The sequence below is a fragment of the Exophiala dermatitidis genome (genome assembly GCF_000230625.1).
Source record: "Exophiala dermatitidis NIH/UT8656 unplaced genomic scaffold supercont1.2, whole genome shotgun sequence".
Lineage (NCBI taxonomy): Eukaryota > Fungi > Ascomycota > Eurotiomycetes > Chaetothyriales > Herpotrichiellaceae > Exophiala > Exophiala dermatitidis.
The window spans coordinates 1,035,264-1,058,332 of record NW_008751647.1 but is presented as its reverse complement, the minus strand read 5'-3'; the positions used below and the strand labels follow the sequence as shown (position 1 = coordinate 1,058,332).

General features: G+C 52.3%; 7 protein-coding genes across 7 annotated transcripts; 4 read left to right on the top strand and 3 right to left on the bottom strand.

Annotated features, from left to right (window-relative positions):
- Nucleotides 1–185: 185 nt before the first annotated feature.
- On the top strand, nt 186–6,428 carry HMPREF1120_01885 (DNA-directed RNA polymerase I subunit A1). Its single transcript, XM_009155913.1, has 2 exons — nt 186–489; nt 540–6,428. Exons 1-2 carry the CDS (start codon nt 299–301, stop codon nt 5,581–5,583), a joined length of 5,235 nt encoding a protein of 1,744 aa, XP_009154161.1. The 5' UTR covers nt 186–298; the 3' UTR covers nt 5,584–6,428.
- A 624-nt stretch (nt 6,429–7,052) lies between these two features.
- HMPREF1120_01884 (50S ribosomal protein L36e) lies at nt 7,053–10,589 on the top strand. Its single transcript, XM_009155912.1, has 5 exons — nt 7,053–8,120; nt 8,195–8,983; nt 9,043–9,110; nt 9,178–9,554; nt 9,636–10,589. Exons 2-5 carry the CDS (start codon nt 8,596–8,598, stop codon nt 10,027–10,029), a joined length of 1,227 nt encoding a protein of 408 aa, XP_009154160.1. The 5' UTR covers nt 7,053–8,120; nt 8,195–8,595; the 3' UTR covers nt 10,030–10,589.
- A 131-nt stretch (nt 10,590–10,720) lies between these two features.
- Nucleotides 10,721–13,160, top strand: HMPREF1120_01883 (calcium/calmodulin-dependent protein kinase). The gene is made up of 4 exons (XM_009155911.1): nt 10,721–11,187; nt 11,294–11,553; nt 11,609–11,765; nt 11,822–13,160. Exons 1-4 carry the CDS (start codon nt 11,181–11,183, stop codon nt 12,646–12,648), a joined length of 1,251 nt encoding a protein of 416 aa, XP_009154159.1. The 5' UTR covers nt 10,721–11,180; the 3' UTR covers nt 12,649–13,160.
- Nucleotides 13,161–13,852: 692 nt separating this feature from the next.
- Nucleotides 13,853–15,350, bottom strand: HMPREF1120_01882 (NADH-ubiquinone oxidoreductase 49 kDa subunit, mitochondrial; the record flags this gene model as incomplete). Its single annotated transcript, XM_009155910.1, has 2 exons — nt 13,853–14,611; nt 14,667–15,350. 2 exons carry the CDS (start codon nt 15,348–15,350, stop codon nt 13,853–13,855), a joined length of 1,443 nt encoding a protein of 480 aa, XP_009154158.1.
- Nucleotides 15,351–15,651: 301 nt separating this feature from the next.
- Nucleotides 15,652–17,054, top strand: HMPREF1120_01881 (DNA-directed RNA Polymerase III subunit C5). Its single transcript, XM_009155909.1, has 2 exons — nt 15,652–15,757; nt 15,813–17,054. The coding sequence occupies exons 1-2, from the start codon at nt 15,713–15,715 to the stop codon at nt 16,887–16,889; spliced, it is 1,122 nt and encodes a 373-aa protein (XP_009154157.1). The 5' UTR covers nt 15,652–15,712; the 3' UTR covers nt 16,890–17,054.
- Nucleotides 17,055–17,170: 116 nt separating this feature from the next.
- HMPREF1120_01880 (ubiquitin-activating enzyme E1 C) lies at nt 17,171–18,535 on the bottom strand (the record flags this gene model as incomplete). The annotated part of the gene is made up of 2 exons (XM_009155908.1): nt 17,171–18,419; nt 18,474–18,535. 2 exons carry the CDS (start codon nt 18,533–18,535, stop codon nt 17,171–17,173), a joined length of 1,311 nt encoding a protein of 436 aa, XP_009154156.1.
- Nucleotides 18,536–19,095: 560 nt separating this feature from the next.
- On the bottom strand, nt 19,096–22,474 carry HMPREF1120_01879 (uncharacterized protein; the record flags this gene model as incomplete). The annotated part of the gene is made up of 4 exons (XM_009155907.1): nt 19,096–20,840; nt 20,930–21,016; nt 21,065–21,424; nt 21,475–22,474. The coding sequence occupies 4 exons, from the start codon at nt 22,472–22,474 to the stop codon at nt 19,096–19,098; spliced, it is 3,192 nt and encodes a 1,063-aa protein (XP_009154155.1).
- Nucleotides 22,475–23,069: the final 595 nt, after the last annotated feature.

Below are 23,069 nucleotides of genomic sequence, written 5' to 3'. Positions count from 1 at the left end.
ACTGTTTGATGCTGAGCGCAGGAACTCTTTGACTCGCGTAGTAACTTAGCCGACGGCTGGAAGAATGATATCCCGTAGCGCGCCGATCCACGTGGTACTGAGAATTGCACAAGTAACCTTCATCCTGCACCGTAGTCACGGACTTTAGTTCCGCCGACACCGACGATCCATTCCGACGCCTCCAAAAAAAGTTTCCAGCAAATCCCCGCCGACTGGGAAAAAAGTTGTCGCTGCGTCGCCAAACACTTTTACATTGTTGTATCTCAGTCGGGGAGCCGTAGTCTGGTCTTGAGGCACAATGGCAGGAAATAACAAACCTCTGTCAGCGGCCACCGGTGGGCTCGCCTTTTCTAGGCTTGCCTCCGATGAGATCAGGAGGATTTCAGTCAAGCAGATCTATGCCACCCCGTCGCTCGATTCCATGTTTGGGCCTATACCCGGTGGTGTACACGATCTGGCATTAGGTGCCATACAAGCGCTGGACGCAAAGTAAGAGATTGACATCTGGTGGGTAGCTCATTGTGCTAACAGTACCACAGCTGTTCGACTTGTCGCATGAATGCTATCCATTGTTCCGGTCACTGCGGTCACATTGAGCTGCCAGTTCCATGTTATCACCCTCAGTATATGGACTCAACGCTACGGCTGTTACGCGCCAAATGCGCCTACTGCCACCGCTTCAAGGCTGCGCCGAATTATATCAACCAGACAGTCTGCGCCCTTCGGCTTCTGCAATATGGATTGGTGGAAGAATATGAAACCATTAAGGCCATGCACCTCGGCGGGAAAAAGCCTAAGAAGCCTAAGACAGACGACATTGTCGAAGATATCTTGGAAGACGACGCAGGGGAAGAAATTGAAGATCTCATCGACCGTAGGACAAGAGCCACCAACAAAGCGATCAAAAGGGCGCGCAAGAAGGGGCTGATTGACCCGCAAGCTCTTATAAAGAATCCTGTGGCAATCGCTGCCCGCAAAGCTGTCATTGCAGACTTCCTCAAAGAAATTCCACACCTCCGGAAATGCGCGAATTGCGGCGGCGCAACCCATACGTACCGTAAAGACAGGAATGTCAAGATCTTCAAAAAGCCTCTGGCGTTAAGGCTGAAAGAGGAAATGCGCGTTTTGGCCATGAAAGCCCCCAATCCGCTCATTTTCCTCCAGTCGGAGAGAAAACAGAAGGAAGCCGCTGTCAAGAAGCACATGGTCAACGGGCATCACGATGAGGATGTTGCTATGTCTGATGCCGCCGAGAGTGAGACTACAGAAGCGCATGGTGCAGAAGAAGAGATTGCCATGCGCAACGCGTTAGAGACTGCGGCTCAATCCAAGAACGCCGAGGTCGAGGATGAAGACGACGTGCAGTCGTATATGACGCCTAACGAAGTCTATGCGGCGCTAACCTTGCTGTTCGATAGGGAGCAGGAGGTGCTCAGCCTAATGTACGCCTCTCAACCGGGTCGCAAACATGCTCCTGTTTCACCGGACATGTTCTTCATGACGGCCGTCCTAGTTCCTCCGAACAGATTCCGTCCTCTTGCAAGGCAAGGGCCTGATCAGATGCTGGAAAACCAGATGAACGGCACTCTCAATAAAATCATAAAAGCTGCCAACGATGTACGACACATCCTGCGAGACATGAAACGAGCGAGGACCGACGACTCGGTTCGGCCACGGACCCTGAACGAGAGTATACAGGCAGCGATCGTCCTTCAGGAGACTGTGAACGCTCTTATAGACTCACCACCACCGGCGTCGGGCAAGCCCACGGACCAAGGCATCAAACAAATTTTGGAGAAGAAAGAAGGTCTCTTCCGGATGCATATGATGGGCAAGCGAGTCAACTTTGCTGCGCGAAGTGTTATCTCTCCTGACCCCAACATCGAAACTAACGAGATCGGAGTGCCGCTTGTTTTTGCGAAGAAGCTAACATATCCGGAACCTGTTACGAGCCATAACTATGAGGAGCTGAGCAAAGCCGTGATCAATGGTATGGACAAGTACCCCGGTGCAGCTGCCATCGAGAATGAGAACGGCATGGTCCTCAGCCTCAAGCGCAAGACGCTGGACCAAAGAAAAGCCCTTGCGAAGCAATTGATGACTTCCACAGTCCCTGGCGCAAAGGGTGACACCGGGAAGAAAGTATACAGACACCTGCAAACCGGAGACGTGGTTGTCATGAACCGGCAGCCGACTCTACACAAGCCTTCCATGATGGGTCACCGTGCCCGCGTGTTGACGAACCAGAAGACCATTCGCATGCACTACGCCAACTGCAATACCTACAACGCCGACTTTGACGGCGACGAGATGAACATGCACTTCCCCCAGAATGAGCTCGCGAGAACCGAGGCACTGCAGATCGCCGATACAGATCACCAGTATCTGTCTGCCACAGCTGGAAAGCCCCTACGTGGTTTGATCCAGGATCATATCTCTATGGGTGTTCAATTTACCAGCCGTGATGTCTTCTTTGACCGAGAGCAGTATCAGCAGCTACTGTACAGTTGTCTGAGGCCGGAAGATTACAACACTGTTTATGAGAAAATTCAGATGGTGGAGCCTGCCATCCTTAAACCTAAGATGCTGTGGACCGGCAAACAGGTGATCACCACTGTCATGAAGAACATCACTCCGGACAGGTTCCATGGCCTCAATCTGACGAGCAAGTCGTCGACTTCCTCCGAGCAATGGGGCGAAAAGGCATCCAATGATCCGAAGAAATGGACTGTGACGAAGGACAGCATTGTGTTCCGTGACACCGAACAGGTGGTGATTTTCCGAGATGGTGAACATTTGTCCGGCATTCTCGATAAGAATCAGCTTGGTCCAAGCGCTGGAGGCCTCGTTCACTCTGTCCACGAGATCTACGGTCATATCACAGCTGGTAAGCTGATGAGTATACTCGGTCGCCTTCTCACGCGATATCTCAATGAACGCGCGTGGACCTGTGGTATGGACGATCTCTACCTGACCGAAGAAGGCGATAGACAACGACGTCAAGAGTTGAGCAAGGCCAAGCGAATGGGTTTCGAAGTAGCGGCCGAATATGTTACATTGGACCCCAACAAGATCGAAGACCAAAGTCCCCAGCTCGTAGGCCGGCTTGAAAATGTTCTACGCAACGACGACCAGCTCAACGGTCTAGATCAGGTCTACAAAGCCAAGGTCAAGTCGATCACAGATAACGTCTCCAAATTTTGTCTGCCAAAGGGTCTCCGAAAACCGTTCCCACGCAATCAGATGCAGGCCATGACGATTTCAGGTGCGAAAGGTTCAAGTGTCAATGCAAACCTTATTTCCTGCAATCTTGGTCAACAGGTGCTGGAGGGACGACGTGTGCCTGTCATGGTCAGCGGCAAAACTCTCCCCTCGTTCCGTGCATATGAGACCGACCCTGTCGCTGGTGGATACGTGTGTGGTCGGTTTTTGACTGGTATACGTCCCCAAGAGTACTTCTTCCACGCAATGTCGGGCCGAGAGGGTCTTATTGATACTGCAGTCAAGACGTCGAAATCCGGTTATCTACAACGTTGCATCGTCAAAGGACTCGAAGGACTCCGTACTGAGTATGACACGTCAGTGCGGGAAAGTTCAAATGGCAATGTCATACAGTTCCTCTACGGCGAAGATGGTCTTGAAATCACGAAACAAAAACATCTGAAGGAGTTTACGTTCTTGGCCGAGAATCACCAATCTGTGGCAACTCTGATGAAGGCGGAAGAGGTGCTTTCGAGAATCCCCAACCAAGGTCTGGCTGATGAACAAAAGGCCATCATTAAGTCCACAAAGAAGGGCAAGGCGAAGGATCCCTTGACAGCTCTTTTCACCCCTGCCAGTCATTTTGGCAGCACATCTGAATCTTTTGCCACAGCTCTGAGCGCCTATATCAAAGAAAACCCTCACAAGCTTATCAGGGACAAGAAGACCAACCCTGGTGGCATTGTCAGCAAGAAGACCTTCCAGTCTGTCATGGACCTGAAGTACATGAAGTCAATTGTGGATGCCGGTGAGGCGGTTGGGGTCGTCGCGGCTCAGTCTGTGGGTGAGCCGTCTACTCAGATGACATTGAACACTTTCCATTTGGCAGGACACTCGGCGAAAAACGTCACGCTTGGTATTCCTCGGTTGCGAGAAATCATTATGACGGCGAGCGCTAAGATCATGACGCCAACGATGACACTGAAGCCTATCGAAGAGCTGACAGCGGCAGAGGGCGAGCGGTTTGCAAAGAGTATCAGCCGGCTATCATTGGCGCATGTCATCAATACACTTTCAGTGACAGAACGAGCCGGTGGTGGTGCTGGTCACGAGCATGAGAAGATCTACGATATTCGTATCGAGCTATATGATCCGGCAGAGTACGAAGAGGAGTATGCCATTCAACGTGCCGACGTTCTGCGGTGTTTCGAGAAGAGATTTTTGCCTCGCCTTGACAAAATGATCAAGGATGAGTTCAAGAAGAAGGCCCGAGAGGCTTCGTTGTCGGAGACTACTGCAGCGGTCCCTGCTGTCGGCGTTTCAGTTGGTGTGGTCGAAGAAGCTCGACCAACCGGAAGCCGGAGTACGGAGAGAGAAGGCGGGGAAGACGACATCGACGAGGATGCTGATCCAGATGATGCCAAGGATGCCGCGGCCAGACGTAGACGGGAGGACACATATGATGAACCTGACGATGAAGAACAGGGCATCGCCAATGAGTCCGGTGACGAAGCCTTAAGCAGTGATGAAGAGGCGGATACGCCGTCGAAGAAGCCCAAGAAGGCACGGCGCGCTCCTAAAGCGCCGCAGACACTGCGTGAACAAGATCCAGATGATGAGGCAGAGGATGACGAGGCTGAAGACGTGGACTCGGAAGAAGAGGCACGCCAAACCAAGCTCAAGGCCGACCTGCCCCATCTCAAACGGTTCAACTTTGCTCGGAATGAAGGCAAATCGTGCCGCATTGTGTTGAGTTACGACTCCAACACTCCGAAACTATTGCTCCTGCCGATCCTGGAGAAATGTGCTCACGCAGCAGTGATTCAGTCGATTCCTGGCCTGGGTGTGTGCACGCAATTCATGGAAGAGGTGCAGGGTCCTGATGGGAAGCCTGTCAAGCGGATTAACGAGGAGACGGGACAAGAAGAGTCGGTCAAGGAGCCGGTGATCACCACGGAAGGTGTCAACCTCCTGGCCATGCGCGACTACCAGGACCAGATCTATCCTCATTCGCTGTACACGAACTCGGTGCACGACATGCTCAAGTATTACGGAGTTGAAGCAGCCCGCATGACCATCATCAAGGAAATCGATGGCGTCTTCAAGGGCCACGGCATTACCGTTGACATGCGACATCTGAACCTCATCGGTGATGCCATGACCAACTCGGGCTCATACCAGCCCTTCAGTCGACATGGTCTGGTCAGAGAAGGGGGTAGCGTGCTCGCTAAAATGAGTTTCGAGACGGTCATGGGCTTCCTCAAGGATGCGGTGCTCTTCGGTGAAAGCGACCCTTTGCTGGGGCCGAGTGCCAGAATTGTTGCTGGGCGCAGAGGGAATATCGGCACGGGTGCTTTCGACGTGGTCATGCCTGTCCATTGAGGAGTTTCTTCAAATCAATCACTTCTATTTGGTTAGGCGGCATTCAATTTGTGAGCTTGGCGTTAGTGAATGCAGGTATGTAGGCTGGATAGGAACGTGGGTATGCAGGATTTCTACTGTAAGACGTCACTTCTACCGATCGTCTCAGATTCAGTTTCTCCAACCACATAGCGTGGGGGCGGCAAGTCGAGTTCAACTGCAACGAACTTCCCGACTGAATCCTGGAATGTTGTTTTCTCCAAGTTCGATTGACGCTCCGTAACATGCCGTGAGATGGGGTCCGTCACAGACTTTCCAGGGTGAATGTGCAAATTCAAAGACACCAATGCCGTCGTGTGTTCCGGAAGCGAGGCGGCAGAAGGCTCCAAGCGAGGATGATCTCAAGGTCCAGCGATAAGGGCGCCCTCGTCTCTGCAGAAGACCACGAGGATGCAAAGCGAGTGGAAGACTGATGATGGTCCACCGGCGTGGTTTGGTGAAGGAGAGGACAGGTCAGCGGTATACACGAGGCGGAAGGTGAATGGTACACACACTGCCGTGCTATCTTAGACGAGGGAAAAGAGAGTGGCTCACTGCTCTCGCTGCAGTCGCTATCGTTTTCGAGAGCAAGGTGCATACCTCAGCTATGCACAGGTGAATCGCCTAATAACTTCTCTGAATTCCAAGCCAGTGAGCGCTGCTTCCCTTCCAGTTCGTACAAAGAAGCTGCGTTGAGAGGTTGGGGTCACTGCCTCAGTTGCCGATCCACGCAGCGGCGTCGTGTGTTCCGTTCTCAAATTGTGCTAACACGACACACAATCGGTTTGAGCTCGTCTGTTGCATGCCGCCTACTGCAGCATTTCCGTCCCTTTTGGAACTCATCAGTAAAACTAAACTCGAGAAGCCTCGAAATGTGAGACCTCGCACGACAGAAGTCGCCTTGCATGTAGCCGATCAGTTATGGCCGTCTTCAAGGTCTTTACTTTCAAGTTGACCCCATCTCTGTGCCTGTGGATCATGGCGATCATGGAGAACCTTGTGCTTTCCATCAGTGGAGCCTCCCGGGTGATTGCCGGTCTTTTTGCACGAGGGATGTCTTCCTCTCGTTTTTGAGTCTCAAGCGGCGGTCTACGTTCGAGCACCGCTAATGGGCGCTTGTTTTAAGCGCGGACTGATTGTCGAATGAGCCCACGAAGGGTGTGATTACGGTTCAATGGAGCAGCTCGCGTGAGAGGACCAAGTACCCAACTCGGCAACGAGACCTTACTAGTAGGTACCTGGTAGTTAATCGAGTGTAATAGGATGGTTTAGGATGCGTATCGAGGTCCCAATAGAGAGGTGAAAGTACCGTACAATATTTGGTGATAGTATGTAGGAAGTCCAGACCATGAGAGGAAGTCCCCTTTGCCCCACCGCAGCCTTGGCTCCTTTGGCCCGTAATTGGATGAAGGCGCCATTGGCATTGACCGCCTGCACTGCATCTTTCTTCATCTCTCGTCACCTTAAACCACCGTCTTATTGTTTGCTACCACATATGTTCTACCACCACCAGTGTAACTATATCTTCTGCGCTAACCGTCTACCAGCGCCCAGTTGGCCCCGTTGCTCCTCATGGGCATCACATCTTGTCGTTCGGTCCATGTTGCCGAAGGGGCTATTGTCTAGCTTTTCGGATTGCCCTTTATCGGCCGCTGGTCGTCTGCGCCGTGCCAGTGAGACTAGAAAACTCCGTCGTCGTTTCCTACGTTCATCAGCCAGCCTCTCACACTGCCAGTGGTGGTCTGACACTCCTCTCGAAAAGTCCCCTGCAGATCTTCCCTAGGCCAGCTACAAACTGGTGAGCAGGGTCACTGGTCAGGCACGGAATCGTTGAGGTAGAGAAAAATGTTGGTGAGCTGCCCGACAAGCGGGAGGCTGAGCAAAGCATCCTTCCCACCCTTTGGAAAAACGGCGTCTTCCCCATCACTCAAAGGCATACCTCTAGATTGACTGCGGGTTTCAATAATGGTCCAATAATATTCTCGGTAGGTTGTTGGATGTGCTTGCGAGCCGAATCGCACATCAACAACTTGGTACTTGAGGCCATCCATGTACTCATTCCAGGCTCGAGAATCCCCACTACTACTGGATTTGCTCCGGCCAGGGCTTTGGTGCTGCTTCTACGATGTTCGCGTCCCGCTCACCGCCGCACTAACAACGCCTCCTCCGTGTGGCCGATCTTTCCATTCTCGACACGGATTCGGATTAGCAAGTACTAGTCGGAATAGCCGAGTCCTTTCCCTGAGCTGGAGCTTCGTCCATGATGATGGTAAGCTGCAGGTGTACACGTTCCTGGAAAGGCCCGGCTCAACGCGACACCAGGGCCTGACTACCGGTAGACAGGCCGGCTCTAACCTTACTGGCAAACCCCTTTAACTCTTATCAAAGCCTTTGGCTACAGTCTATGTGTGGTATGAAGACTGCGTGCCGTCCCTGCTCAGTTCATGGTATTTGACTTACAGTATCGGGGAAGCGGGCTTGTTATTCTGGGGGTCGATCGACCTCGCACTGCTCGGTTGGTATGTCCTTCATGGCAAGACTTTGCTGTGTTTCAGAATGAGCAGCTAATTTAGTACACTGTATAAATCACCAGCACGCTTTTTGATGTAGCTCGAGAATGAGCCCCAGCGTGCGACCATTTCTGCGCCAGGTTTGTTCCTGTGGGGCCTTGGTGCCTTACGGTGTATGAAGAGCTAACCGGGGAAGCCAATCCACCCGCTTTCTAGGTACCTCGTTCTCTCGTCCGAACCTGGTCTGTTCTGCTTCTCATGATCGTTTCACTTCCATTTCCGTTGCTCGTCCTTTCCCGTCGGCAGGCGCACGCCAGATCAATGGGGCCCGCATACCCCAGATTGATTTACTTCTCGCTTCTTTTCTGCCCCAACTGACGCAAATGTTGTCCAATTTTTGACCATTCCCCAGTCCCACAATGCCGCCAGGGTCAGGGAGTGCCATGCTGCGAGCGAGAAAGAATATTCTGCCCATCCTAAAGTGATGAGGTGGAAGGGGGCCAGGCACCCTGGCCTGGGGCACGACAAGCGAGTTAATCTTCAGACTCATATCTTGCGCCCACCTCCTGCTCACACCACTCCACAAACATCCGTTAGGCTTTGCTCAGGCTGTGCCTGGTCCATGAACATTGACTGTTGCTGCTTGACATTACCGTGGCTACCATTGTGGCGACATCTCGAATACACCATGGGGCTCGAACGTGGCATGCAAGCTGTGGTGACAGCGACGGTGTTCAACGCGCTGGCGTTCTTGTTTATCATCCTTCGTTGCATCTCTCGATTTGTAGTGATAAGGAGAGCCGGACTGGAGGATGGCCTCATCGTATTTGCCCTGGTCTTGTCGTTCGGCCTCACGGTGATTATAGGCCTACGTAAGTCCATCTGCGGGAGGTTACCGCCACACGAAGAAGCTGACATTGCCTCCTTCTAGAAAAGGAACACGGTCTAGGTCGGCATTCCTGGACAGTCAGCGATAAAGACCAGAAGGATTTGTCCAAAGTGTGTACTATTTCTGAGCCACAGAAATGCTCTTGCGCATCAGCGGCCGGCTGACATAAAAGCACAGCTACTCTACGCCAGCATTCTCGTCTACAACTTGGGACTTTTCCTGGTTAAGATCTCGATCCTGTACCAATATCTACGATTCTTCGTGCAGAAATCTTTCCGCACCGCCGCCTGGTTTTTGATCGTCTTCATCGTGGTCGCGGGGTTGGCAATGCTTTTGACATCTAGCTTTTCCTGCTGGCCAATTGCCTTTTTCTGGGACAAGACAGTGCAGAGCGGTCATTGCATCAACCTGATCGCCTTCTGGTTCTGCGTGTCCGCCCTACACATAGCCACCGATTTGGCCATCTTGGTGCTGCCGATGCCTGTTCTGAAAAGGCTCCAGCTTCCCCGAAAGCAGAAGATGACGCTGATTGTGGTTTTTGCGCTAGGAGGATTGTGAGTCGTCTCCCTCCCGCCCAAACCAGACTCTATACATTACATATATCCGTGGGCAGGGCTAACGGTGGCACCGCAAAGTGGGTGTATCACTTCCATTCTCCGGCTCCATGCACTCTACATCAGCAGCACATCATCCGACCTGACCCACGACAACGTCGACGCTGCGACATGGTCATCGGCCGAATTGAACGTCGGCATCATGTGCGCCTGTATCCCCGCCATGCGGCCCGTCATCAACTTGATCTTCCCACGCCTCCTCGGGACCAGTCGTCGCGGCAACACCTCCGATCCGTACCCTCGCGGAGCTGCCTACTACCGCAACGACAGTGTCGTGGAGCTTTCTCATGTTCCAAAGGTGGAAAGCCAAGCCAGCCATGATCACGACGACAACGTCAGCTTCGACACCACACGTGCCACCAACACCATCCGCGTCAAACAAGAATGGTCCATCTCTTCGCCTGACCAACCATGAAGAGACTTGATAACAAACCACCGGCTAGGTCGGGGCACTCGCACGTTGCTACGCTATAACAATCCTCCCGGTACCGCCGTTGTACGATTACGATATGTAGAAACAAGAAGAATGGCAGGAGAAGCTGGAAGCTGGAAGAAAACCATATCAGATGGAGAGGCCTATTGCAAGGCTAGGCTAAACCCCATCACTCCCTGGATGGTTCGGGAGACAGATCTGAGGATAAAGGCGGGTATTATTAATGTGATGGAAAGGGACCGGTTGGGAGGGCCGAAAGATAACAGGTCTTACTGCGTTGACGCGATCAGAAGCTTGATGTTCAATATCTGATAATCTGAACGACTTGACGAACTGGAGCAACCCCGGCCTGCGGGAGGAAGGACAGGAAGAGACATGTGAGTAGGTATGTGTACCTACTGTGTACCATACAACAGTTAAATCATGACTTGGTTTTTGGTTGTATCTCGGCAACTCTCTGAGGGTTTATCCGATGATTGAGCAGTGACTTCCAAACTGGGCGCACGCGAAATAATATCGGTGTCCACATATCACACTAGGTAGATAGACATGAAACGGGAGGGCAAACGCCTGGTTCAGCTGGTTGTGTAGTCGTAGAGCCATCTCCAGCTGAGCCACATGCTCCGCCACAAAACGCGGCCCCCAAAAAAGCAACAACTTACGGATCGCGGGTGCCAATGACTTTTAGTGACTCCAGTCTCCAGCCTGAGCTGGATACCAACAAATTGCCCATTTCCGCCGTAGCACTGCTTTCCTTGTCCCGAACATCTTCAGCCTCAGTATTCTGTAACTCTCGCTCAGCTCCTTCCGTCTCTCGCGCTTGCCTTTCCTAATCTTATCCCTGTCGCCCACTGCACCGCAGTGTTGCAAGCCGGTCTCCCTTCGCTGTCTGCCTCGAATTTACCCCGCAACCTGACTGGATCCCCTACTACGTGCGGCTGCTGTGTTGTCAACACTTTCGCAAAGAGTTTAAGACGAAGCTCTGCTGCTCAGGCGATTCTTTTTTGGCCTTGACTCCGTGAACAAGCACATATTGCTCTTTGGCCTTGTAACAAGAGGTCGTGAACCGAAATCCTTGGGAACGTGCAGTGGCCGGTGAGAGGACGCAGGCACTGCGTTGGCCAGCCGCAACCATGAGTTGTAAGTTCAGCTGGTCGTCTCTGTCTGATTTACTTGGCCATTATGGCTGAGGCTGTTTCCGACGTGCGAGCTCCCCGAGTCCAATGCTGACCATATTGGATTTCAGTAACCGGCATGTTGAATAAGCTGCAAGGCCAGCCCGAAAGTTACGAAAAGAAAGCCCAGTATCGCTTTGGAAAGACGCTTGGAGCAGGCACATATGGCATCGTTCGAGAAGCAGAAGTCAATGGAGAGAAGGTTGCTGTCAAGATCATCCTCAAAAAGAGCGTTAAGGGCAACGAACAGATGGTATACGATGAGTTGAAGATGCTCCAAACGCTTGACCATCCTCACATCGTCAAGTTCGTGGACTGGTTCGAATCAAGAGTGTGTTGAGGCTTTCTTTCCGGTCTTAACGTCTTGCCAACTAACTCGGGCGCAGGACAAGTTCTACATTGTGACCCAGCTTGCTACCGGGGGTGAGCTGTTCGATCGGATCTGTGATAAGGGCAAGTTTACAGAGAAGGATGCCTCCCAGACGATCAAACAAGTCCTCGAGGCGGTAGACTATCTTCACGAACGGAACATTGTCCACAGAGGTGAGGGTTAGAGCATCCACACTTCTAGGCTCATACTGACGACGGGTCATTTCCAGACCTGAAACCTGAAAACCTTCTCTATCTGACGAAAGACCCCGACTCGCCGCTAGTTCTTGCGGACTTTGGCATCGCAAAAGCTCTTGATGGCCCAAGTGCGGTTTTGACCTCGATGGCAGGGTCATTTGGCTATGCCGCTCCAGAGGTTATGCTTAAGCAGGGACACGGCAAACCCGTCGACATGTGGTCTTTGGGGGTCATCACTTACACCCTCCTCTGCGGCTACTCGCCTTTCCGATCCGAGACTCTCGCGGACCTCATCGAAGAATGCAAGAATGGTCGTATCATCTTCCACGAAAGATACTGGAAGGATGTCAGCAAGGACGCCAAGGACTTCATCATGACTCTTCTACAACCAGACCCCAAACGCCGCGCCACGAGTAAAGAAGCACTCAAGCACATCTGGTTGACCGGCGAGACCGCTTCAGAACACGATCTGCTGCCAGAGATCAGATCATACTTGGCCAAGATGAAGTTGAAGCGCGGCATCGAGCTCGTGAAACTCGCCAACCGAATCGAGGCTCTCAGGGTGCTCGACGACGAAGATCCTCACTCCCCAGATGTCAATGACATTCCTGCAAATGCCCAGAACGCGGCCGGCTTGGCGGTCAAGAACCAAATCCGTGGCGTATCGCCCGGCCGAGGTCTCTCAACAAGCGATGCCCCCGAAAAGAGACATCTAAGCAATGCCGCAAAGAGTGCTATTTTCCGGGAGGTGGTCCTTGCCAAGGTGAGGGAAATGAAGGACAAGGAACAAACCGACAGGCTGGTCGCCGAGGTTACGAAAGAACACGAACGAAGAAAGAGCTTTTCGGGATCCAAATGAGCAAGGCTGTGGGTTTGCCTTCGGAACAAGTTCTTCAGCTGTGACGGCCAAAGTCAAGAAGACGCTGTTTACCTAGGTATGCGCCGATACGATGTTTCTTACTGAGAGGGCAGAACGATACTCTCATCAGCGGGTGGAAATCCGCCCCTAGTGGCCTACGATGAACAGGTCCATTCAATGCGTCTATCTGCTTGACGGAGAGAGACCATGGAAGCAGAGCCAGAACGTGTCTGTTTCGACGTTGACCTTTCCTTTACTGGTCCTGTTATCAACTTTGCTTCTACTCATGTAGCGTTAGCAAGCGCCTATCAACGCCCGGTTTTGCGGAAGGGTAGTATTCCATTGGAGTACAGCTCAGTGGATGGCCTTCTACATGTGCCAAGATCCTGTGCGACAGTCTCTTTCGATTCTTTATTCATCCAACCTCGTACGTGAGGTTATTTCTCCTGGAGTAGACTATATCTCCTGGTGTAGAGTACCTAGAAAGACCTTCCAATAAAGAACCATCCCCCTATCTCTGTCTTTCAGAAGCTTTCGTGCAGTGCTTCTGATCTCTTGCTCGGACGTTGAATGACTACCTCGTCCTGCGATCAGCTCTTCCCAAGTCCTCTCCTTGACAGCACTAATGCAATGGGAGTTAGATAGTTAGTGCTTCTCATACCTAATCTAGTCCCTGCCGGGTCTATGTAGGTCTCAACCCTATCTGTCTGTCTATCTACCGGGGGTCCTCCTGACTCCTAACCTCCGCTGCTGGCCCTTGTTGCTCCAGTACGTCGTCTGTCTCCCCCGGGAGTACGCCGTGGTATTGCTCCAGGCGTCTCGTTGGAGTTCATAGGTATGCTACAAGGAGTTTTTGTGATGTCGACAACGCCATTTGCTTGGTCCAGGTATCACGGAGCACTGCCACGACGTACGGAACAAGACGTATGTGCAAGGTATGACATGAATTCAAAGACAGAGTCTCAAGGAGAGCGAGTGCTCGGTGCTAGGACTAGTACTAGGTATGTAGGCGCGAGGCTCTCCTCTCCGTGCCAAGCCTTGATATGCACAAGGCTGAGTCACGCGCACCACTTCTTACTGGAGCGTCTCACATGTACCAACTGTGACACCAGGATACCTAGGTATCATTTTTTCACTTTTTTCAATCGTATTGCAACTATTTGAACTCGAAAACAGCTTCTTCTTCCTCTGCTACAGTACAGGATCACCTGTCGACCTCGCCAAATACAAGATCCATTGTGCCAATTATGGCGACCGCATCGGCGAGAAGATGACCACGGCTAATCTGGTCGAAACAGCTGAGATGAGCGAAGCCAGGAGCGCGAACTTTGCACCGATAAGGACGTTCACTTCCATCACTGACGAGGTAAACACCCATCTCTCCCTTGGGGGCTTCAATGGCAGTGTAGGTGTCGCCCGGGGGCACGGTATAGCCCTTTGTGAAAAGCAAGAAGTGGTGGATAAGGGCCTCCATGTTCTCCTTCATGGCAGCACGAGGAGGCGGGGCGATCTTGTAGTCTTCGACCTTGACGGGGCCGGGGGGCATCTTGTCCAAGCATTGATGAATGATGCGCAGCGACTGACGGAACTCCTCCATACGACAGAGGTAACGGTCGTAACAGTCACCGTTCTGACCGACGGGGACGTCGAACTCGACCTTGTCATAAACCTCGTACGGCTGGCTCTTCCGAATATCCCAGGGGACACCGGAGCCGCGAAGCATGACACCGGAGAAGCCGTAGTTGAGGGCATCGGCAGCAGAAACGACACCGACGCCTTTGGTTCTTCCGATCCAGATTCTGTTGTCGGTGAGGAGTTCCTCTGTTTCATCGATCCGGTCGCCGAATTGCGTGGCCCAGGCGTAGATGTCGTCCAATAGACCCAATGGCAGGTCTGCCTTGACACCGCCGGGACGGACGTATCCAGCGTGAAGTCGTGCACCGGAGACTCGCTCATAGAATTCCTGTTGCGCGGATATCAGTATACAGGAATGGGAATGCGAGGGGAAAATTACATACCATCAGCTTTTCTCGCTCCTCGAATCCCCACAGGAAAGGAGTCAAAGCACCAACATCCATTGCATGGGAAAGGACGGACATCAAGTGGTTCAGAATTCGGGTGATTTCCGCAAACATTGTCCGAATCCACTTTGCTCGTTCGGGGATTTCAATGTTGAGGAGCTTCTCGACTGCAAGACAATACACTTGCTCGTTGGTCATCATGGAGACATAGTCGAAACGATCAAAGTATGGCAGAGCTTGTAGATATGTCTTGTATTCAATCAGTTTTTCTGTTCCACGGTGCAGCAATCCGACATGAGGATCCGCTCGGATGATTTCTTCTCCGTTCAGTTCGAGAATCAGTCGCAACACTCCGTGCGCGGCGGGATGCTGAGGTCCGAAATTGACGGTATAGTGGCGGATCTTCCTCGGTTGGTAGTCCTCGCCCAAACTCGCTGCCTCGGGGACGTGTTTGCTGAAACTGGCGTCGGTCGGACTCATGGTCATCCCCAGAGGGCCTAGCGGCGCCTCTGGGTCTGGAGAGGTGTTTTCGAATACGTTGCCATTCCGGATGGATGTCGTCGAGATCGTGCGGGAGGAACGAGAAAAGAGCGGTGATTGTCGTGAGACGGTTCGAAGGCAAAGTCTTTTGGCGGAGTGGGAGTGCCTGCCCGCGGCGGCTCGCACAAACGACGCGGCCATTGTGCAGAGGTCGGCGCAAGGCCAGCTGAAGGCAACAAAGATGATGGCTCAAGCCTGCTCTGCTGGTAACCCCTTTGAAGCCAACGGCAAGCTTGATGTCTGCTGTGAGTTTGCCGTCGACGCAACGTGCAGTTTAGTTGAATAGTAGTGAGGTCAATCAATTCACAGCTTCGGGAATGGCTAGCGCGGTCACGAATCAGGACATCGCTGATTGGATGCAAATGCTTACATAATTCTGTCCGCAGCAATCCTCCGAGTCCCCGCTCAAGTTTTTGGAGAAAGGCAAAAGTTGAAGTTACGAGAGACATTGTCGCATTCTTTTTTTCGCAGAGCAAGAAACCATTGCAGTTTTAAACAACGCCATGGCTTCCACGAAGCCAACACAGAATGGCCTAGATAGGCGGAAGGTAAGCAGACAATCCTATCAGGGGTAGCTGTCTGCATGGTCTGACAAGTTCCCAGCTTGTGGGCATCAATCCCGAAACCGTGACAAACATCACCTCCACCGACTTCCCAGGCCACCACGCCGGTGAAGACAATTCCTGGTCTCTTCCGAAGTTCAAGGACAATCTGAAAGTCCAGTTCCACCAGAATGAGGCGGATGAAGCAACCTTTTCCCTCATCGGGGTCGACGCCGCCATTGCGAACGCATTCCGCCGCATCCTGATCGCGGAAGTCCCTACGCTCGCCATAGAGAAGGTCTACGTCCAGAACAACACCTCGGTGATTGCGGACGAAGTGCTAGCTCACCGACTAGGTTTAATTCCTCTGAAGGGCAACATAGAGGGTCTCAAATGGCTGAAATGGTTTATCGATTCAAACCCAGAGTTCGGCTTTGAAGGGACGGGACGGGCAGACTACAACACCGTTGTTTTGCATTTGCACGTTCGATGCGAGCGCAACCCACACGCAGACAAAAACGCCACGGAACCCGAAGAGAAATACATCAACAGCACCGTCTACTCGCGGCATATCCAGTGGGAGCCGCAGGGTCAACAACAGGAGAGATTCAAGGACGGACCCATCGAACCGGTCAGCCCGGACATTCTGATCGCAAAGTTACGGCCTGGCCAAGAGATCGATATGGTTTTACACGCGCACCTTGGGATCGGGGCCGACCACGCCAAGTTCAGTCCTGTCGCAACCGCAACGTATCGGCTGATGCCGACCATCACCATCACAAAGCCCATCCTGGGAGCCGATGCGAGAAAATTTCAGAAATGTTTCCCGCCTGGAGTCATTGACCTGGATCGCGTGACTCCATCTGATGCCGCGTCCGATAATCCTGCCTATCACGGGCGCGAAGGCGACGAAAAGGCCGTGGTCAAAGATCCCATGCGCGACACCGTGTCGCGAGAGTGCTTGCGGCATGACGAATTCAAGGACAAGGTCAAGCTGGGCCGGGTGCAGGACCACTTCATCTTCAATGTCGAGAGTACAGGGCAGTTTCCTAGCGACATGCTTTTCTTGGAGAGTGTCAATGTTCTCAAGTACAAGGCCAAAAGGCTGCTCCGAGCGCTTGACGAGATGGAGAAGTAAAGAGGGGATCGGTCAATGACACAGTCCATTGTAATGACACCGGGAAATGTATTTGGTTGCAAGGATCGGCGTTTTCTTATGGCATCTGCAAGGTGTTAGTGGTGTGGATGTAGAGAGGTACCTCAAATGGCATGGCAAGCTAAAAAGTGCTGTTTTACCATCACATCACTTCGTGTCGGCTTTTTGATTTTCCCATTGTTGATATTGTGTAGTGCATTGCATTGCCTTGGGCTGAAGAGCCAGCGATGGCTATATCATCACTCGGCCTCCCAGTATGACTCTTACTTCTGAAACACCAGCCTGAACTTGAAAGAGATCTGGTATGCCGCATCCGAAACCCCGACTTCCTCGCCATCACTAACCAGATCCCTCAACTTCTTGCGCAAATTCGGCCGGGTCTGTTCTTCCAGGCTCTTGGGCGCTTGGACATAAAGCGTCTTCGACTCTGTTCGAATACTAGGCTTTTTCAACTGCGCCTCGGCGCGTTCGGCCAAGCTGGCAAGGAAATCCTCGAGCGTCGTGTCCGGATCAACAGTAATATTCTGCGCGAGGTTTCCACAGACAGGGCAGTCGTCCTTTTTCTCCGCGGCAAACGTGTACGTGTAGAGTCCTGAATCTTCCGAATCACCCGTATACATCATGTAATTTTCCAGGAAGGGTGCACACGAGGTGGCGATCTTAAGGGCCTCGTTGCAACAGGCGGCGGCGATGATGGCGTTGGTCGAGGCTATTGCAGGGATGATATTCTTGACGACGCCCTGGGTCATTGAGTACGTCACGCCCTGGATATTGAACTCTTTCGCCCGCGCAAGTGCTGTATTATACAGCCACGAGATATGCTCCGGATCATCAGTATCCAAGGGTTCGCCTTTGCGCTGTTCTTCCCAGGCAATAATGTGCGCCCACTCAATACAGTGCTGCGGCTGGCGTGGAATCGTGGCGAGGGTACATAGTGGCACGGCGGCGCGGGGTGCGTGCATCGAGAGCTGGCATTCGATGCAAGACGTGAGTGTGGGCAAGATGACACGAGCCTGGCCCTTGAAACCTTCGGTGCCGCCGTCGATCAGCGGTTTTAGGGATTCCGGGTTTTCCATGTCGACCATATCGACCAGGGTGGCGTTGATCCAGCGTCGGGCTTCGATGCTGTCGAGTCCGCAGATCACGAGCTTGAATTGCATGTAGTACTCTTCGTCCTTATCCTGTATCTTCCCGTTATACGGCGTGATGGTGACTCCTGGGACCCGCCGTTCAACAAATGCCGCGGCCACTTCGGCTTTGTACTTGCCCACATCTGATTCTCGGAAAAGAAACTGTCGGTTGAGGTTGGAGACGTCAATGGTGTCCATGTCGATCACATGAATGTCCTTGAACCCTGACAATGCCAAATTCTTTAAGATCTCACATCCTAGTCCTCCTGCGCCAATCACCAGTACCCTGGATGATTCCAGTGCGTTGATTGTTTCTTCCCCAGGGACAAACTCTTCTCCCGCGTATGGAGACGTTGTGGATAACACCTTGTCCAAATATGCCCTTTATGGTTGTCAGATGTCCGGGACTCCTCTGGAAAAGTCTGCATTATCTTACCATCGTTCACGCGCCGGCCCGGCAATGCCGTTGGTAAGAAGTGAAGATATAGGTATTGACATGCTGATAATGGATAGGCACAAACGAATGAATCCTAGGTCTAAACGCAGTCGCAGAGCTGGTTAATCATATATTTAGGTGAGCATCAATTTAAGCCTGGAAGAGTATCTTCGCGACTACTGTAATGACGCTTCTTATACCGCGGATACTCGGATAAGGAAGGGGACGGGAATGTTGAAGAGAAAAGGAACCTTGGAAGGGATCCATCCTGCACACACTGCTAGATTCGGATGAGGTCAGCTCAGCCTTGCGACAGCTCAGCCTTGTGAGATTCTTGGCGACAAAGATTCGTGAACAGAATTTGAGTGTGAACAGCCGCTGACGGTCCTCTGAACTATTCATAACCAACACGCTCAATTTGATGAGTGCATGCACGGGTGTTGGCCCGCCACTACTGGATTTCTACTACCTGAGAACAGGCCGTTATCGTATCCTTGTATTTGACTCCAGTGCCACCGGCAGGTATCCCTAGTAAAGTGTCATGGGTAGAACTACGTGGGAGGTTTCTCATTTCATGAACTGGATTTCACGGCCTCCAATGCCGCCCTAGCGCGGTCTTCCGCTAGAAAGTGTCAAAGTCAGTACTGGCCATCAAACCCAGCATGTGCCCTTGAAACTTCCTTCCTATCTCCTGCCATTTGACTTGTATCCCTGCCACCAGCACTGGCCAGGGCATAGCCATCCCAAGCCCGGGATCAGCATCGACTTCTGTGATCGATTCACGGTTCCCCAGCCCCGAAGCCCAGGAAACAAGCTCGGCCACCATTGACCCAGAATCGGTTACGAGGCGCTCTTCGGCTGTGGGGCCGGCTTCGACGTTCAAGTCCAAGAGTGTGAGCAGTAGGTGAAGTGCTGGCGGCAAGATAATCGGGTCATGCGCTAATGACGGAATGGTGTGAAGCTCTGTCAGGAGTAGCAGAGACTCGTGCGTCAGTGTTGGCAATTGAAGTGCGTTGGGGCCTATTGTCGAGACCAGGACGATCAGAGTCTGCAGCGCTAGCTTAAGCAGAGAGGGCTGCAACAGCGCCGAATTGGAGAGATACGGTGTAGTGGAAAGTGAAGAGAGCAGCAATGTCATCCGCGAGCAGAGAGGTAGGCACATGCCCTCGCACAGCAGTTTGTGAAGGTCTTTTGGGATGCGTTTCGAGCGAGCTTCGGCTTTGGCTGCTTGTTTTGCTGCAACAGCCATGCGCGATGAAAAGGTCCGGACTTTCAAGACGTTAGGTCCTGTAAGCTTGTCCGCTGCTTCGAGGGCCATCGGTTGCAGGGTGCGATAGGACAAAGTGTTTGACAGCTCATCTATTGATGATTTGGCATAGGTCCCTTCAAGATGCGAGGGAAGCCTTTTAGAAGGGAACGATGCGTCTTCCGGCTTTTGAAGTGACTGCTGTTGCTCGTTATCGTCGTCGAACCCTGCGAGCTCTCTGGCGCCGAGACCAATTGCCGTTAACAGTGACGCGCGCTGGGAAATTGCCAAGTCTCCTTCGAAGTACATCCCTGCGAGCCACGGGCCCATCACGGCAGGTTTGGCAATCAAACAAGCTATCAGAGATTCAAGCCTCAATTGGTACATTTCTTGCTTCGACATGCCTTCCTGGAGGTTGAGAAGAGTTGAGGCAAGCTGCAGAAGATTGGAAGATACTTCATCGCCGAAATCAGCTTTTCGGCGGATCAGCGCTGGAGCAGTTTTCAGAGCTAGCTCCACCGTAGATGGATCGTCGGTGACATTGAGCTGCTTTATCAGCGACGTGATATAGACTGGAGCAGCGGGCTTGTTACGGTTGATGAGAGTCGGATCTTCCTCCGAGTCTGAGGGATCGCTGTCTGGGGCTGCATAGGGTCGAAGACCGGCTTCTTCTTCATCCGAGGTCGCATCTTCAGATTCCGACACTTCCTCAATAGCAATGATCTTCGAACTATGAGGCTGAGCGGAAACTGGTACTCGTTTTGGATGGGTGGGATTGGTCCTCTTGATGATATGATGAATCTTTTCCCGTTGGGGTTCGGTCTTCGGTAAATCGTCCAATGTCCCAATTCTGTCCTGAATGTGGACAAGACCCAGCAATCGCTGCGCTTCTTCTCCTTCTAATTCCTCCACTCCAAAGTTCATGACGTTCTGAGGCTTGTCCACCAACTTAGAAACTGCCACAGCCACTATCATACCCAAGAACCGAGCACGGGGTACCGACGCGGAAAGGCGGGTGGATACCATACGTATGAATGTGCCCGAGCCAGAGACTTGTTTAACTGCCTGGTGATTCAACCGGTCGATATAGCCAATAATGAGTAGTATCGTCTGGGCGATGGCTGCAGAGTGGAAAGAAACATAAGCACAGGTTCTGCCACGACAGAGAGAGACCGATAGAATCGAATGAATAGCTGCTGAGATCACTTACACTCTTGCTGCACAATCGGATCATGCTGAACATGAAGCTTACTGCCAAAACGCTCCAAGCTTTTCTCCAGAATTTCTCGCAGCGTGTCTGTCTAGTATTAGTGGCGCAACCATGGATGGATCAGAAGGGGCATACCTTGATTTGTGGCTAGATTTGCAATCACCGCTCTTCTAATGTCAAGTCCAAGGTCGGCATACTCTCCATTAGTGCTGGTCAGCCAGTGAGTGACATGTGCTTCCAGAACACTATTGGCCTGCACTAGACCCCTGATCATGGCTGCTACCCCAGCGATTGTAGAAGAGTTGATGTGCAGGTCCCGGGCTGTCAGAGGTCCAATGCTGTCTGGCAGGAATCTCCGCGCCAAATCACGGAGGATGGAATCGAAAAGGCCCATCTGAACAGATGCCGGCAGGGGCTGCAACAAGTTGTGCAGGGTCGTCCAGAGTGCTCGCTTTCCAAGGAGAAGTGAGGTATAAAGCTCGATCACGAGAGCATCTATCCCAGTCAGTAGGTAACTCACTAGGGGCAGGTATCAAAGACCATACCGCGATAACCAAGACTGAGGCCGCGTTTGAGTACTTGGCAGAGCATGCTCATCTCTTGAGCGTCTCTGTTGGGAGACCCATGTAGGTCGATGGCAGCAGCTGAAATATTTCGGGCAAGCCACTGAGAATACTGCCGCCCATCCCCAAGCCAGGCATATCCCTCATATTGGTCCCCAGTTTTGAGAAGAGTGGTAAGCACATGTGCCATCGTGGTAAGCACTTTGCTGCCGGCTAGAAGAGAGGTTACCTCTTGCCAGAACACCCGGCGCTGAGTTTCGGTTTTGAACAACTTTATCGTGTCATACAGAAAACCCCGCAGTACGCTGTTTCCCGAAAGGAGACATGAGAGCACGGAGATGAGATTTTCGAGCATAGGACTCTTATGGTTTGGAGTGGTTGAAAAGAGCCGTCTGATTTGCATGAGCAGGCCACCCACGCCGGCAACACTGGTCAAACACGATAACAGGGAGTTTCTGAGCTGAGTATCGGCCCGTCCCAGGTCGGAGCGGCGCAGGTGCGGCCACTGGTCTGGGACGGTAACCGTAACTAAAACATTGACGATCTGTGAGGCTTTCGGACCAGGAAGGCGCACATTGAAGTCGTGCCTGCCATCAATACCATACTGGAGGTATTGCAGGACTGCTGCGAGGTCTTCTCGATCAGGCTGACTTTTCAGAATTTCACGTGCATCGTTGGGGAGGGATTCCGAAGTGCTCCTGTCTAGATAGGACTTCTGGATGAATGCAGTTGAGTCATGGCGTTTATGCTTTCTGATATTTGACTGCGCTGAAATCGAGCTCTGAGAGGAATCTACCGACGGTCGGAGAGTGAAGGGCTCGCTTTGGGCTTCACTGGAGGAGTCCTCATCGATCACGGACACTTTGGGTTTTCTATCCGTCGGCCTTGATGACGAAGATTCGGCAAGGGAGAGGTTCTCAAACTTGCGGATGCTGCTTTGGACCTTAGGAGTGGCGTTCAAGGGGATGATGAGTTCTTCCATGGCTACTGGCCATTTTCTTGAGGTTGATCTCGTGGAGGGGTCGATGGAAGTTGAATGCATCACATTTTATGTACTAGTAGTCGAGTAGTCGTACTACCGAAGTAGAAGTAGTCGCGAGTCGCGGACACGGAGCCTTGCAGCGGCCCGCCAAGCCGTGTGTGTTAAAGCGGCTTGATTCTACTCCCGATTGTGTCGACGGGAATGCTGCCCCAAAATTTCGTCTGCACCCCGGATGACTTCTCGGTAGTTGCTTGCATGAGATCTTGGCCGGGCTTTCATGATCAGCCTCTAAATGAATACCTCCAGTCCAAGTCGCAAGAATTGATAGTGTGCACCACCTTGTTCACTCACGCTCAAAGATATGGGTGACCCTTATGCACCGAGCCTTGTCTCTTCCCATTGGCTGCTGAAGACGTTTTCAATTCTAACCTGAAATGGAAAAGGGCGGGACGGCATCGTGCCAGCTGGGCGACTGGAGGGACGACTGGAGACCTGCTAGACCCTTATGAGGCCAGATCCAGCTCCAAGTGGGGTGAGGACTCTATGTTGAGTCTCTTGTTTGGTCGCAAGAGCAAGAACATGAGAACCGGGCTCT

Coding starts and splice junctions, on each gene's coding strand:
- HMPREF1120_01883 (XM_009155911.1), top strand. Junction 11,554..11,608: donor TGGACTGGTTCGAATCAAGA/GTGTGTTGAGGC, acceptor ACTCGGGCGCAG/GACAAGTTCTACATTGTGAC. Junction 11,766..11,821: donor ACGGAACATTGTCCACAGAG/GTGAGGGTTAGA, acceptor GGTCATTTCCAG/ACCTGAAACCTGAAAACCTT.
- HMPREF1120_01884 (XM_009155912.1), top strand. CDS start 8,596: ATGAGGTGGAAGGGGGCCAGGCACCCTGGCCTGGGGCACGACAAGCGA. Junction 8,984..9,042: donor CACGGTGATTATAGGCCTAC/GTAAGTCCATCT, acceptor GCCTCCTTCTAG/AAAAGGAACACGGTCTAGGT. Junction 9,111..9,177: donor ACCAGAAGGATTTGTCCAAA/GTGTGTACTATT, acceptor ATAAAAGCACAG/CTACTCTACGCCAGCATTCT.
- HMPREF1120_01881 (XM_009155909.1), top strand. CDS start 15,713: ATGGCTTCCACGAAGCCAACACAGAATGGCCTAGATAGGCGGAAG. Junction 15,758..15,812: donor ATGGCCTAGATAGGCGGAAG/GTAAGCAGACAA, acceptor ACAAGTTCCCAG/CTTGTGGGCATCAATCCCGA.
- HMPREF1120_01885 (XM_009155913.1), top strand. CDS start 299: ATGGCAGGAAATAACAAACCTCTGTCAGCGGCCACCGGTGGGCTCGCC. Junction 490..539: donor ATACAAGCGCTGGACGCAAA/GTAAGAGATTGA, acceptor ACAGTACCACAG/CTGTTCGACTTGTCGCATGA.